The following is a 16,740-nucleotide window of genomic DNA, read 5'->3' on the forward strand; positions in this document are numbered from 1 at the left end:
TTAATCTTAGAAAAATGTCTAAATCAAAGGATTCAAGTTTTATGCACTAATGAATACAATGTAATATATTAGTAAAAAAAATCTTACTAAATTATCATATTATAAGGAAAAAATTAATAATTACCTAATAAGGATTCTAAGTGTAGAATTTCTTTGGAATAAACTTTTAAATCAAATGCTAGGGTCAACTACCACCAAAGTTTTTTTAATTTGGAATTGACACATAAAACAAATATATTATTTTATATCACCAAAGACTTAGTCAATTTTTGCCAATAAAGTGCCGTGAAAGAACAGTTGAACCATTTTTTCTTTTTTTGGTTGTGACATTTCAACAAGTTTATAATAAAATTTGAAATAATCAAACTTTTTGTTCAATTATTCCACAATCAAATACATAAAATTTTCATGTAACTTTTTTTGGACTATTAGATCCTTACTATGTTGACAATTTCTTGCAACCAATCTTGTGACTACTAATGTTTGAGTTCAACGAATTGTGCTTTTCACATAATCATATCATCTAATCTAAAATAATTAGGAAAAAAAAAGTATAAGTACTTCTTTTAATCATGATCGATTTCTCAGAACCATACTCTAGCTTTAACTTTCCGCGAATCATAATGCATCCCCACGACTCATGTTATTTTATTTATATTATACGTACACAAGTATCTTTAACATAATCTATTTACAAATCTAAGTCCAAATACGAGAAAATACGTAAAGAAACCTTAATATTTTTTCTAAAAGAATATTTTCCAATTTCTCTTCATACCAAACACACTAGAAATCTCTCAAATTTTGCTAACAATAAACTCTTTGCTTGCCTCTTAATAGTCTAATTACAAAATAATTCCAAATCCAAATTCTCTACTTGTACCAAAAGAACAAGGCATTTTAGACTATCTTACCAATCTAACTTAACTAGTAGTCTCGAATTCAAAACCTGTGTATGAAAAAATCCTTCGTAAGAAGCACTATCGCCAAATGAGGCCCTATACAAACATAATCAATCGAGCTTCAATGCAGGTAAGTGAAAAATCAAAAACAAAAAATACACCAAGGCATTTTAGATATAGCAAAGAGAAAATAATAGGGTAGTAATAACCAAATATAACTTGGTTTTACTCATATTTCACTTATTATTATACAGCAAATTCCTGCTGGATTACACAATATAGTAAATATAATAATATTTGTCTCCACACAAAAAGTGTTTTTCCAGATCATTATATTCTGCATTTATGTATATATATATCTATATACAATAGATAGATAGTTTTTTTTTTCTGCTCTGCAAACTCTCTTCAGTATTACTAGAAGCAAACTCTTTTTCTCTAATCAACTCTTTTTTTTCTTCCTTTATAATGGTATATTGTCCATTCTCTGCTTGTAATACAAGAACATTCATTTAGTTCTTGTTCTCTTCAAAAATGTCGAGAAGAGAAATAGCCTGCAAGAAAATACACTCACGTTAAGCGAAGGATTTCGTTAGCTTCATGTTTAGACGATGAAACCAATCGATGGAGATAGTAATTACCTCTGGAACGTTTAGCTCGAGGCGGAATTTAGGGCCGTCGTAGTGGTGAAGGATTGGCCTGAATGAATCCTCTTCAAGTGGTTCACAGACTTTCCTTGTCACGACACGAACCTGTAATCAAAGAAGAGATAAGTCGAGATTCAACAAAAAACAACTCTAAGCATTTTGTCAAAATATGTGACCATCTCGTCTAACAGCTTAATTAGACAGAGCACGCTTCTATTTAGTTCATTATGTCTGCAATGGGTTCCGATTTAGATTGATTGTAATACATCTTCAAGTTGAACCAAGTACACACTATTAACTTTAGTCAGGTAAATCAAAGCAAAGATGGTAGCTAGTCACACTAATCAACTTTTGATGACGATCCAAATACTACACGACAACTATGTCTCAGTACTAAGTAAGTTGGATGGGCTAATATGAATCCTCACCGACCATGTTGCTCCACTTAAGCTCACTCTCAAACCAGTATTGTACAAAATGAAAAGCAAACAAAAACAATACTAACATGATCATAACATATACCCAAATCGGTATCACCTATGTAGATCTTTAAGTTCAAATCCAAAAGAAATAACATGTGGAATAACTTCCTTACCTGAGCAGGAAAGCGAGATTCACCAGGGTTCTTCTTGTCCTCCCAGGCCGATGGATCAATATTTGACCCACCAAAGCTTGCAGCCTGCAGTGGTTTATGCATTAGCTCGACAAAACAAAACGAGAAGAATGGGATAGTCCTACTAAATTCTCCATTTCTATCAACAATGTATAATGCAGATATAGTATAGAGATGCACAAAATTACAAACCTCAAATACTCCGTGAAGCTGATGGGTCGAGTAGTTGTACAGAAAAAGAGGCAATCCAGGTGTTATTTGCCTAACTGAGTCCCTGTAACGTGGGGGCAAGCCTGAAATATAATTGTAGTAGTATCAGAAAAAACACCAATCTTAATGGAGTTGATTAAGAATACTATGTTTTATTAAAACAAACAACAACATGCCCAGTGAGATCCCACTAGGTGGGGTCTGGGGAGGGTAAATTGTACGCAGACCTTGCCACTACCTCGTAGAGGTAGAGAGGCTGTTTCCGGGAGACCCTCAGCTCAAGAACAACAAATCTAAGAGACAGGAGAAATATATATACAACATACCAGCCAAAACAAACGATAGCGAATAATCAACCTATGTTTTATTAAACAGGAGCATAAATCTTAATGGAGCTAACAGCGTAATTCATCGCATCAATTGAATGGATTATCACTCACTCTAAACTGGTAAGAGTCAATTACAGAATCCTCTTTTTATTAAACAGAAACACAGATCTTAATGAAGCTAAAAGTGTGATTTTCTCTGTCTGAGAATAATCAATACGAGAAAAACCATTACAAGATGTAAAGATTCAAACTTTAACACTATTCAACCAATTTCTTGAACATAAAGGAGAATAAAATCTAGATTAAGATTGCTTTTAGTCTCAATTCTTCAACAGATCTTTAGATTAAGATTGTTTTTAATCTAAACAATCTTGAACCAATTTCTTGAACATAAAGGAGAACAAATCTAGATTAAGATTGTTTTTAGTCTCTCAATTCTTCAAACAAATCTTTAGCAATTGCCTATTTAGCATCCTATTAAACCAATCAAGATCCATTCAACATAACTCAGCTCCATCTATTAGCCAAAAAATCTAACTACCAACAACACACATCAAAAAAAAATACCAATCAAGCCAAAACAACAAATAATCAATACTAGAAAACCATTACTAGATGTGAAGATTCAAACTTTGACACTATTCAACCACAATTTCTAGAACATAAAGGAGAACAAATCTAGAATAAGATTGCTTTTAGTCTCTCAATTCTTCAAACAAAAATCTTTACCAATTGCCTATTCAGCATCCTATTAAACCAATCAAGATCCATTCAACATAACTCAATTCCACCTATTAGTCAAAAAATCTAACTACAAACAACAAGCATCACAAAAATACCAAACAAAAACAAACAAGCCAAAAAAAGTGAGAACAAAAAATAAAAAGATAACTTACCAAAGAGCTCCCTTTTGAGATTCTCAGCCATAGTATCATTGTTGCAAACAAAAATATATCCACCAACTGTCTCATTTCTTGGCAAAGATTCTGCTGGAGGCAAAGTCTTAAACCTTTTATCAACACCATTCTGTTTCTCACTATTAACATCCTTGTTACTCTCTTTAACACTCTTGTTATTCTTCTTCACACTTTTATGCTCATCTTCAAAAAATCCTTTACCAAATTTCTTGTTTATCCCTTTGGTACCTACTGCAACATTATTAGTACCCTTACTATAACTGAAGTTCAAAGCTTGATTTGAGTAAACCCCTTTGTTGAATCCACCATTTAAACCAACCCCAAGTACCCCTTTTCCGGCAGCACCACCGCCGTTCGCCGCCGTGAGAGCAGATGGATCAGCAATTTTCCAGCCATCATTGCTAAAAAGATTGTAATTTGACTTGTTTGAAGAAGTATTAGCAGTAGAGTTGAGGTCACCACCTACCCTGATATCAAAATTTCTTCTTTCTTCAGGCCTTTTAGAGCCATAGTTACTGCTCCAGATTGAATCATTCAAAGAGAGATTTGCTAAGTTGTTGTTCTGCAGACGAAGCTGGTCACTGAACTGCCAGAAAGATGATTGATTGTTGTTGTTGTTGATCTCCATGAGCTTTTTTTTGCGGTTTTCTTGAGTACCCAAGTGAGGAAATTGTGTAAAGATTGAAACTTTATTGTGAGAATGGATTTTTCTACTTTTTTTGCACTTTTCTTGAATACCCAAGTGTGGAATTTGTATAAAGATTGAAACTTTGTTGTGAATATGGAGAAGGTGGTTGAGTTTATATGGAATTAAGGTGTAATGGGGTTGAGGAAATTTCCAAGAAAAAGAGGATGGTGGGTTGGGTGAGGAGTGTGGTGGGGTGGGGGGTGGGGGGTGGCGGGTGGGGGATGGCGTGTGAGATTGTTAAAGGCGAGTGTGGAAAAGTAAACATGGACTTCAAAAAAAGGAAAAGTGAAATAGTGGGAAAAAAGGAAAAAGGGAAGAAATTTGATGGGGTCCAAAGAGGAGTGAAGTATTTTTAATCCATCATAGTGTTATTATTTTTTTATAGGAGTATCTAATAATAATTAGCACTACTATATCTCATGAAATTTATTTATGAAATGATGTTATTATAATACAAATACATTACTTTTTTTATCTTTATATGACTCATAGCTTATTTCGTAAAGCTTTCAAAATCTATTTATGGTAATAACATAATGAAAGAGGAAGAGTGTGAGCAAATCTAGATAACTTGTTTCCGATAGATTCCAACACTTATAAAATCTACTTCTTTGAAAGAAATTACTTTTTTGCTAGAAGTTTTTTGAGCAAATTATTTAAAGAACAAGTAATTTGTATTACCAACAAGAGTTGTGGTGGAGTGGTAAGTACTTATTTATTTTTAACCAATAGGTCTCGAGTTCGAGCCTCCTCAAGTATGGAGTAGCCTTTGTTAGGAAGTGTGCTTTACCTCTCAATGTGGGACTTTCGAATCTAGATGGGCTTCAATGTGGTATCGGATATCGGGTGGAAAAAAAAAGTAATTTATATTTATTTAATCGTTTTGAAAAATAAATTAAATGATATTAAATTTTATTAGTACTTAAAGATAATAATTAATTAGATTTTGGATCTATATTAGGTGGGCGAATGAGAGAGCGATGACGGCAAACAAAATAAAAAATCACGCGGTTTAGAAAAGCTCGGAAAACGACAAGAAATTGTGTTTGTCATTTAAATTTGTCAATAATTTTTTTAATTTAAATATTTAAATTATAACATATTTAAATATATGATAAATTATTTATATGAGATATCTTAGATTTTAATTTTGGAAAAATAATTATACGTATTCTCAAATGTTCATTTATTTTATTATAAAAATAAAAAGCTAACTTAATTACCTATTATATATAATAATAAACTGATTATTTTATCTTTTATGTCTCACATTAGTTTTTTTTCTCTTTATCTTGGATTAATAAGTGATATTCCTCTAAAGTTTTTCAATGAAAAATATCTACTAAAAATATTTTATCATCTGATTATATGCTCAATTTTAATAAGCTAAATTTAACGGTCTAAATAAAATTTGTCGAAAAAGTTAAAAGGAATATCAGTTATTAACCCTGGGTAGAAAGAAAAAAACTAATATGAAACATAAAGATAAAATAATCATTAGATAATTGGGACTCTAAACTTTTGTTTTATATTCTATTTTGTTCCTATTTTGTTAAATTTTTCATAAAGATATTCTCAATCATCTCCAATAATAATTTTATTTCCTTCCTTTATACTTTACCAAAATATTTATCCTCTTTGCTTTTACTTTTTTTTTCCTATTTTGTATTTTCAAAGAAGGATTAAAACTTGCTAACTGGTTAATTCATTACTTAATTTCAATAATGGCATGAAATATTCATTTCATTTACTGATTTAACAACTAAATATGGCATGCAAAAGCATTTTTAAAAATTCATTTTTCAAATTAACGTGATTCATAAATTTATTTTTCTCATCCAATTTACTCTAGCATGACTTTTAAATTGTATTTCATTTTCATACTTGATTTTAATGCAAGATCTAACATAAATAGTTTTCTATCTTAACATAATAAGGATAATATTGTGTACCGTACGCATTATCTTTTGAATACACCACTTATAAAATTATATTGAATATATGTGTTGATGTAAAAGTTTTTAAATTTGTACTAACAAAATTAAAGACGTAAAACACATTTAGCTTACGGGAAAATAGATACTTCTATTTTATATGACATAAGACAAAATCAGTAAATAATTTAAAGTATATATCTTATTTTTAAAATGGATAAGGATAATTTCTAGAAGGTCATACAAATCTTGTAAATTTACTAGTAGCTTCCACTCCAATGAGAAAAAAGATTTATGTTCACATGAGGAATTTTTATTATATATATTTTTTTGGTGCTTAGTTGCTAAGTTAAGACTCTTTTTTATACACTTGTGAGGTGTGACGTGGAATAAACACGTGTTATTTATGTGTTGTCACATGAAACAACAAGGTTGATGTGGTATGGGCCTTTTAAATTAGGTGGCTTTGTTTTTTCGGAAAAAAATGACATAATAATACTTTTTATTTTTTCCCCAGTTTTTTCGTAAAATTGTTTCAACCAAATGTCATTAAAAAAAAGTATTTTTATTTAATTTTTGCAAAAAATGGAAAATTACATCTTCAAATTGGTAAGTCAAAAATTCTAAAAGTAAAAATAAAAAGGTTTGGAGAAAAATTCCAACAATTTGAAAAGATAAAAAGGAGGGGAAATTTTTGTCTAGCATTCAAATTTATGAAAAATAGTGAGAGTTTACTTGATTTCGTAGCAATATTTTAGCTCCATAACAGAGTGGAAAACACAATATGAAATACATTGTATATCTTATACATTATAAGTGTATAAGTGTGTATATAATTTTTATGTAGCGCAATATATTATATCCCCGCACAAAATAATAGTACAATATATTATATTTATATGCTTTATAAGTGTATCTGCACATGATTGTATCCTTGTGTATCTCCACATGATATACATTATATATGTCTATTTGTATTCACCCGCTTAATAAGTATATCCACACATCTAATAATATCCTTGTGTATATGTTGTAAAACTCTAAACAAACGTTATATCATTAAAAAAGAACAAGAATTTTTTTTTCGCAAAAATCGTAAAATTTCATTGCAAATAGTCTCAAAAAGGAATAAAATGTTTTCCAAAAAATAGTTCCAACAATTTGAAAAGAAATAAGAAGGACGTCTTTTGGGCTTTGGTTAATGGGCCCACTAGTTTGGACCTAGACCCGTTTGATCTCTGGGCCTGTTCGCCTCTTCAACACCGATGAGTGATGACCATATGCATGGGTTTCTATTTAGGGAAAATTGTATGAACTAACAAATTATTAATTCAAATTAAATGTTATAGTCATAGTTCATTTTATTTTTAATTCAAGCAAACATCCCATTTTTTTGTAATCTGGTTCGGTATATAATTAGTCATTTTCGGTATACAATTACTCATTCGGTATACAAATGTATAAAATACGTTTGTGTTTGTATAAAGTGAGAGAAAAGTGCATATACAAATACAAATACATATATTTTCGTTCTATACACTTATAATTATACAAATACAAATCGTATTATACAAATTACAATGTATAAATGAATTTACACAAAACCGAACAATTTGTATAAAATTGGATGTATCTAGCAAATTATACAAATCAAAAGTTCCATAACAAATATAAATTTTGCTATGGAGTGCAATTATGCAAACTATAGCTATAACATACAAATATGATTTTTATGTTTGCTATATGTGAAAATTGATCATTTATTTATGACGGGTCATCTGTCTCTACATGATAAGGAATAATAATCTCGAGATAATTAATTTCATATTCAATTCATGTTATAACTTTGTTTGTTTCATCTTTCCTACAAAATCGACTTATAGTAAACGGTCAGTACATAAGTTAAATTTGATTAACAAATGTCATGTTTTGCTAAGTTATTTTGTTATTGAAGGATCTCTTGTTAAGTTATTTTCATGTCTACTTTTACTATCCTATTTTTTTTTTATTTGTTTAAATATTAATCCACTTATGACCAAAAAGACCTAATTAATAAGAATTTTGCTAAATATAATAATTATCTTAGACGATTTTCACGTCAAAATAAAAAAGGAAAATGTTGAGTCTTATAATGCATACACAAATTCATATAATACCCATGACGTAATTTAAAAGACATTATCGTTGCAAAGAAGAAGAAGTCTCAAATTAATTTCATTAAATAAGTCATATATAGAAGATGGCATATCTGACAAAATCATTGGTGGGTGGGGGACCTGTCAAATAGTCAATGCCTTGGAAAACTATTTTATCAAATATTCAATCTAATTAAACAGAAACTTAATCTATTATGGGATATTTTTATCTTCAATTTTCTTTTCTTTATACTTTCAAAAACCTGTAAAATCTGATGACTCCTCACCTCTATTTAATTTTCTATCGTGTGGTATTCGAGTCAGATTATATCACGTGATATTCAAATCATATTGTAAATATACTTTTATTGTTTCACTTAATATCAAGATGTGAAATCAGTCATTAATGTTTATGTCGAGATAGACGGTTAACATCACACCCTTCCGAAATGAGACCGGTCCATGATCCTGCATATGTGGGGTCCCAAATGGTCCTTTTATGCAATGAAAAGTTGGCAAACCTTGAAATTTTTTCTCATTGAATGAGGAAATAGACAGGCAATTGCTCCATTTGACTTTAATATTAGAAGATCTTAAATCACGATTAATCGACTTTTATACCAACAAAAAAAAAACTCAAACTAGTTGTGGATATACGCAGATCCACCTTAGGAGAAAAGAGGTCTGGTGTACATTTTTTTTGAAAAATTATGTGATATATAGAAATTAAATGTTAGTTATTATGAAGACATATTTAATTTTGCACACCCTTAATACAATAGAGAAAAAAATGTATTTTTTCACCAAATTCCTAATTCCGCGATCGATTGCAAATGCATTAGTCATACACATGATTGTACCTTACAGCTACACACATTTTAAAAAACATTAAAAATAAAATTTTATATATATAATAGTTTTTCTTTTTCCAAAAAAAAAAAGAAAGAAAAAAGAGGAAGAAAATCCAAATATAGTTTGCTTCTAGAAACCCATCATTTGTTTTAAATGAACTTTTTATTATTTTTGTGCATACACTACGTGTGGGAATGATTTAGGGAATCCAAAACAACTCTAGCAATAACATAATGAAGGCAAATATTTAATGTTGATCGATTCAAAATATGATTTAATCAATATAGTAAGGTACTCAACCTTTTGGAATTGCGAATATGAAATTCAAAAACGTTATATTATTCATAATTAGTTTGATATAAATACTTAATATACTTAAATGTTTACCTTGTTCATTAATATATATATTACAGGACAAATAACATTATAATTATTCGATATTTAATATCTACGCTTAAAAAATGAATACTAAAGTCATTAATTGATTTTAATAAAAGAAGTAGTTGAGTGTTTAGGAAGGCCTCCAAAGAAGATACTTTACTATTGAATGCTCCTAGTCTACAAGTTGTTCATAGTAGTAAATTTTTCTTTATTAAAAAACTAGGTAAATTACAAGTTTTATATTTTCTTTATTAAAAAGCAATATAGATTCTAATACAAACATCAATAGTTACTCCAAAACTCTTCTTTTTAAAGATAATAAAAACTCAGTAAGTGTGATATCTACGATGACTTCTACCTGTTTTCAAATCAGATGGTATATAAAAATTATATTTAAATTATATTTATAGGTAGAAGATACGTCTTATCTGATGAAATAGGGAAGAATTGAAATTTTAGATCAATCCAAAAACAAATTGGAAGAATCCAAGGTCTTGGGGTCAGCGATCTGCCAACCACATTTAATTTAAGGGAAAATAGATCTCTCGTTATGAAAGTGACTCATATATACAAATGACTTATGTATACTCTTTTCCTCCAACGAAAGTGAAAAAATAGGGACAGATGGAATATGAACTAGAGGAAGGGGTATCTTATATTTATTATTTTATAAATAAACATGTAATAAGCTAAAATGACATTTATTTTGGTACAGAGGTAAGGAAGTACTCATTGTTGTGACTATAAACAAGTACACCAAACACCCCTTTAATGTCACATTTCTTGTTTGGTCTTGTGAATTTAAGTCTGCAACTGTCACAAAAAGTATACTACTACTATATTAATGGGTTGCATTTATCGCCATTTTTTTTTAATACTATTTTCTTGCTTAGCAAATATTACTATATTTAGGCGGATTCTCCAAATCCCATGTGCAATTAAAATTATAAACTTTGTTATTTACTCCATTTTCTTGGATCTCTCTATGACTTGTCTTTTTCTAATTTCCTATATATCTACCAACATGTTATGTTGAATTAAAAGGAAAAAAAACAAGAAGATTTAGTTTTTTTGTGTTTGAGAAAATGAGTAGTATTACTTATTCTAATTTGATATTGAAGAAGAGAGAATCAAGAATCAATGGTGGATCTCATTTACAATATAATGGACTTAGAGCTATTGAAACTGTGAAATTGACAGCAAACTCTGCTTCTTGTAAGCCAAAAGGTATTATATGATATTCTTGATTATTATTTTTTTATGGTATATTAGTAGACAGAAGAGACAGATTCAAGATTTGAAGTTACGAGTTTGGAAATGAGTGTGATGTTTGTATGTTAAATGTACATTTTAAGTTTTTTTTTTAGATGTATGTATAGTTCGAGTTGAAAGTAATAGATTCAGTTGAGCACACAAAATCCGGTCTTTGTTTGTAGGACTGGATACGTAGGAAAATCTTAGTAGCTCAGTTGGTTAGTTTAGTTACTGAATCCCACCTTGTTAATGAAAGTTTGATTCTTCACCTTATAAAAATGGAGTATGATATTTGCCTAACTCTGTGGAGAAAATGTGGGAATATGATGTATGTGTATCGGAAACAACGTCTCTACCTTAGACAAGGTTGGGGTAAGATCTGCGTACACTTCATCCTCGACAAATCCTACTTGTGGGATCATACTAAATATGTTGTTGTTGTTAATGATGTTTCTTTGAATATACTGCTGGATCTTTTAGTGATTTACTGTTTCTGAATACACTGTGTGGGACTTGTCACGTGTTCGAGCTGTGGAATCAGCCACTGATGCTTGTATCAGAATAGGCTGTCTACATTGCACCCTTTGGAGTGAGGCTCTTCACCGAGCCCTGCGTGAACGTGGGATCCTTCACCCCTTTGGTTTTACTGATGATATCTTTCCCTTGCATTTGTATTTCCAGTCTATTAACTTTCGTTCTGATAATAGTTCATGAATAATGTAACTTCATTTCTCACCTGGATGTTTGTTTTGGGTGTGTTCGATACAAAGGAAAATGTTATCTTAAAAGTATTTGTATATAATCTGGACAGATACTATGAGAGGTGGGAGTGGAGTAGCGGTGTGAGGTGGTGGGGATGGGGCTACGGGTGCGGGGTGGGGTGTTGGAAGGTGGGGAGGACACAACAGTGTAGAATGTCACTTGTGAAACTTGTTTCCTCTACTTCTACTTGTCGAACACACCCTTTGTGTTGATGTTGGATTTTTCTTATTATCATAGTGTTATGCTTCTTACTTCTTAGTTTTCCGTTTTATTATGAGAATAAACATTGTGGCAAAGTTTGGTTTGTTCCAATGTTCTATGATTTTATCGCGAATGATTCTAATCTACTGAGATGTTTTATCATAGCTGTAAAATGTGGAAGAATCAGAGCCATGGCTTCTCCAGCTGTTTCAGCTCCCAAGAGAGAGACGGACCCGAAGAAAAGGGTTGTCATAACCGGAATGGGACTTGTTTCAGTCTTTGGAAGTGATATCGACAATTTTTACAACAAACTTCTTGAGGGACAGAGTGGAATCAGTTTAATAGACTCTTTTGATGCCTCAAATTACTCAGTTAGGTTCGCGGGACAGATTCGTGATTTCTCTTCCGAAGGTTACATAGATGGAAAGAATGATCGTCGTTTAGATAACTGCTGGAGATACTGTCTCGTTGCTGGAAAGAGAGCCCTTGACGATGCTAACCTTGGCCAACAAGTTCTTGAAACTGTGAGTTTATTTATTGGTAGTAAGAAAAATTTGAGCTGTAAATGATCAAAAGCATAAAATGTGACTTGAATTTGTGTGTTGCAGATGGACAAAACGAGGATCGGTGTCTTGGTTGGGTCGGGGATGGGAGGTGTAAAGGTTTTCAGTGACGGGGTGGAAGCGTTGTTGCAAAGAGGATACAAGAAAATGAGTCCATTTTTCATTCCTTACTCAATCACTAACATGGGATCAGCATTGTTGGCTATAGAAACCGGACTAATGGGACCGAATTACTCCATTTCAACGGCTTGTGCAACTGCCAATCACAGCTTCTGTGCCGCTGCAAATCATATAAGAAGGGGTGATGCAGATATTATGGTAGCAGGTGGCACGGAAGCTGGGGTTACAGCTACTAGTGTTGGTGGCTTCATAGCTTGTCGGGCCTTGTCTCAAAGAAATGATGATTATGAAAAGGCTTCAAGGCCATGGGACACGAATCGTGATGGATTTGTCATTGGTGAAGGCTCTGGTATCCTGGTATACAGATCAATTCGACTACTTTTTCTTTTGCTTCGACTCTTATCTTATGTCATTTGTTCAAAATCATCGGTTAGTGACTTGATTGAATTATTTCCACACAAACAGGTCATGGAAAGTTTGGAGCACGCGTTGAAAAGAGGTGCTAATATCATCGCAGAGTACTTGGGAGGAGCAGTTACTTGTGATGCTCATCACATGACCGATCCTCGCCCTGATGGACTTGGAGTTTCATCTTGCATTACCAAGGGTTTGTTAGATGCCAGAATTTCTCCAGAAGAGGTAACACTGTTCGTTCATTTTCAGATCGAAAATGTGATAAACTATGTATACTGTTATAATACATATTGTTATATTAACTCTGAATAGGTGAACTATATAAATGCTCATGCAACATCAACTCTTGCTGGAGATTTGGCTGAGGTCAATGCCATCAAGAAGGTCTTCAAAGATACCTCAGAAATCAAAATGAACGGGACAAAGGTGAAAACAACGTTTATCTTCCTTACGATGACTAACTACATAACTATCATATAAATGTTAGTCTATTCTACCAATAGACTCGAAATTCATTTCAAACTAGAACGAAAACAAAACAATCTGTTCTTCTTACAAGACCTATATACTATCGTTAGCTGGTTTAAACGTTATTCTGCTGTTATTTGAAGCTCATTTGATTCGTATATTTGAATGGCAACGAGTACTTAAGTACTGAATCAAGTTATGTTTTCTGTTGTTACTTATTAGTCAATGATCGGTCATGGGCTTGGGGCTGCTGGTGGAATTGAAGCCATTGCAACCATCAAGGCAATCAAAACAGGATGGCTTCATCCAACCATCAATCAATATGTACTACTCACAAACTTCTCTGTTTTAACACGTTCTGATTCTCCGATATCTCAACTGTTCTTTAACCATTCCGAGACTTATTTCACTCTTCTTCGTGTGCAGGAATTAGAACCCCAGGTCACGATTGACACCGTTCCAAATGTGAAGAAACAACATGAAGTGAATGTTGGTATGTCTGTTTATCCTGAATCCTAATGCACAGTTCTCACTTGACAAAGTTAGCTAATAGTACTTTCTCCGTTGCATGAGCATTTTTGTACACTCTACGTATCTCTAGTTTATGACCACAAGATTCAAAAGTCTTATTTGCTTTCTTGAACTCCGTATCAAGTTAAAATCAGACAAACAAATTAAAGCAGAGGGAGTAGTAATAAAGTACCCATAAAACAGTGAAAGAATGAGAAGAAATGAAAGGCAGATCACTTATAGACAGATAGAATGTTGTTCCAACTTTTCAAAAAGTATAAATTATAGGAACCACATATTATAAGTACTAAATAACATCCTATCCTTTCTAGTTTTCTATTTGTCAAAAATTCCTTAAAAATGATGTTTGTGGGATACATAGCGTTGTGCACGGGATACATTAGGTTTGATGCATTCCACATAGCGGGATACATAGCGTTGTGCACGTAATACATTATGTTTGATACATTCCACATAGCGGGATACATAGCGTTGTGCACGGGATACATAGCGTTTGATACATTCCNTTGATACATTCCATATAGCGGGATACATAGCGCTGTGCACGGAATACATTATGTTTGATACATTCCACATAGCGGGATACATAGCGTTGTGCACGGGATACATAGCGTTTGATACATTCCACATAATGGGATACATAGCGTTGTGCACGGAATACATAGGTAAATAAGGGATTTTTGAAATTTTTGAAATAAGTAGGGATAAATGGATACTAAGGTAAGTAAAAGAGTGTAGTTAAGTAATTTTTCCTTTCAAAAATGCATTGTTGGAGGGTCTGACAACGGGTGCAACAACATTTTTAGAGAGTCCGAGCAACATAGATAATCACAGTACCCTCATTTCATCTTTTTTTTTTTGCAGGTATCTCCAACTCGTTCGGATTCGGAGGACATAATTCAGTGGTTGTTTTTGCACCCTACAAGCCTTGAACAAAAGTTTAAGACAAACTGTTTGGAAAAGTTCATAATTTTCTCAAATTTTATTCAAAATGTAAGCTATGAAATATAGTTCAAAACTTAGATAGATTGTTTTGTTTTTTTTACCCACAGCAAATGTCAGATTGATGAATAAGGAATTATTTCATCTTGTGAAAAATTATGTCTTTTATCAATAAGCTTCTCAATCATAATATCATAGACGAATTAGTCGACAAGAAGAGGTTGCTCGGATGGTAAACACTTTCTACTTCCAACCCTGAGGTTGCGAGTTAATCTGAGCATTCAACTTAAAATCTTCAGATACTTTTATATGTCTATGTGGCATATATATGTTATACTAATAAAAGTATTATAACAATATTTATATTTTGCGCGCCTAAATCATTCAACCATCTAGTTTACAAAATATGTTCAAAATATATAGATTATGTATGCTTTATACAAAATATACATTTATTATACATATCTATATACAACATAGACACTATATGGTGTATATTTCGATCATATTGACAAACTATATGGTGTATATTTCAATCATGTTGATAAACTAGTCAGTGAAACGGTATATATTATAGCTTTCAATAATATTCCAACCGGAATGATCATATATTATGGCTGTGGGCTTATATCTTATTTTTACCGGACTGACCCAAAAACGAATTGTGGGCTTGGGCTTTTGTGGTTTAACTCATATTTATGTTCTTTTAACTCAAAATATAAAATATTTTTTATTTGTTATATTATATTTAGCCACCATATAGAATTTTTTTTTAGTTCTATTAGGTATTAATTTTTTTTAAAAAAAAAATAATCTAAAACTTAGTAAGACTTGTACCGACCGGGTTATGACATACACTTTAGCTCATCCATTTCAATTTTAAGTAATTTTTAAACGGATCAATAATCTATTAATTTATTTACTCAGTATATTTTAATCCACCTAAATGCAACCTAACTCAATCATTTTGCAAACTTAAACTCAAACTTAAATTAGCAAAAAAGAACCAGTATGTTTTTTTTTTGTGGCCAGTGAATTAAACATTACATGGTTTATACGTCATCATCCTCTTTATAATTTGCACAAGTTGCTAGTAGCTAGCTAAGCTAGCAATTTATTTAAGCCAAAGCTTCAATTGTCATGCCTTTTCACATATTTATATAATTATATTCAGTTGCTTCTCATCCAATATTCAGTATCCATATTGTGTCTCAGCTAATCTAGACTCACGTCATATAAAGAAAGCACTCACTATCAAAAAATTTCTTCAAGACTCGAACTTTAATTTATATCTCTAATTAACGATGGAAGGTTTCACTTAATCATGTTTCACTTTTTCAATTTATATGAAAAAATTATACTTTTATCCTAGTAGAATATCAATCCACTTATCAATGTATTAGCCAAAGAAAAATTATCAATCCACTTATCAAACAAAAAATATATGTGTTATGATTAGGCAAATGACATATCAATTATACTTTTGTAGAAAAATCCAATTATATAAGGTCCTTTCAAGTTCTTCTACCACAAACTTTTCTTGAACAAGAGAACAAAACATTGGTTTAATGTTGGAATATACCTTGAGATTATTCTTAATCCTAATCATTTTTTAGTATTTAATGTTGATTAAAATAGGAAGAATATTTACGTCAAATTCTTGCTAATAGAAAATTCTAATTGTCACTATTTTTGCCACTTCCTAATGTCCGGGAAAGTTTTCCCAATTTAGTTAAAGTAAAATTGCATCTTAATTCCTTGTGCTCCATGAATTAGTAGATATATGTTGTTAATCATCTAAGCTAATATTAATTTTAACCTTTGGAATGTTTGATCGGAAGAATATTAACGTTCTTACTTATTTTCAGATGCTTGGT

At 31.5% G+C, this 16,740-nt stretch overlaps 2 protein-coding genes across 2 annotated transcripts; one reads left to right on the top strand and one right to left on the bottom strand.

Moving 5' to 3' along the window:
- Positions 1 to 1,125: 1,125 nt before the first annotated feature.
- On the bottom strand, positions 1,126 to 4,412 carry LOC125878477 (B2 protein). The gene is made up of 5 exons (XM_049559737.1): positions 3,598 to 4,412; positions 2,355 to 2,455; positions 2,145 to 2,228; positions 1,544 to 1,654; positions 1,126 to 1,456 (listed from the first exon to the last, which is right to left on the bottom strand). The coding sequence occupies exons 1-5, from the start codon at positions 4,244 to 4,246 to the stop codon at positions 1,415 to 1,417; spliced, it is 987 nt and encodes a 328-aa protein (XP_049415694.1). The 5' UTR covers positions 4,247 to 4,412; the 3' UTR covers positions 1,126 to 1,414.
- Positions 4,413 to 10,522: 6,110 nt separating this feature from the next.
- On the top strand, positions 10,523 to 15,013 carry LOC125842580 (3-oxoacyl-[acyl-carrier-protein] synthase I, chloroplastic-like). The gene is made up of 8 exons (XM_049521888.1): positions 10,523 to 10,835; positions 11,991 to 12,349; positions 12,434 to 12,865; positions 12,974 to 13,147; positions 13,235 to 13,348; positions 13,613 to 13,714; positions 13,817 to 13,883; positions 14,786 to 15,013. The coding sequence occupies exons 1-8, from the start codon at positions 10,694 to 10,696 to the stop codon at positions 14,851 to 14,853; spliced, it is 1,458 nt and encodes a 485-aa protein (XP_049377845.1). The 5' UTR covers positions 10,523 to 10,693; the 3' UTR covers positions 14,854 to 15,013.
- Positions 15,014 to 16,740: the final 1,727 nt, after the last annotated feature.

The sequence above is a fragment of the Solanum stenotomum genome, chromosome 10, assembly GCF_019186545.1.
Source record: "Solanum stenotomum isolate F172 chromosome 10, ASM1918654v1, whole genome shotgun sequence".
NCBI lineage: Eukaryota > Viridiplantae > Streptophyta > Magnoliopsida > Solanales > Solanaceae > Solanum > Solanum stenotomum.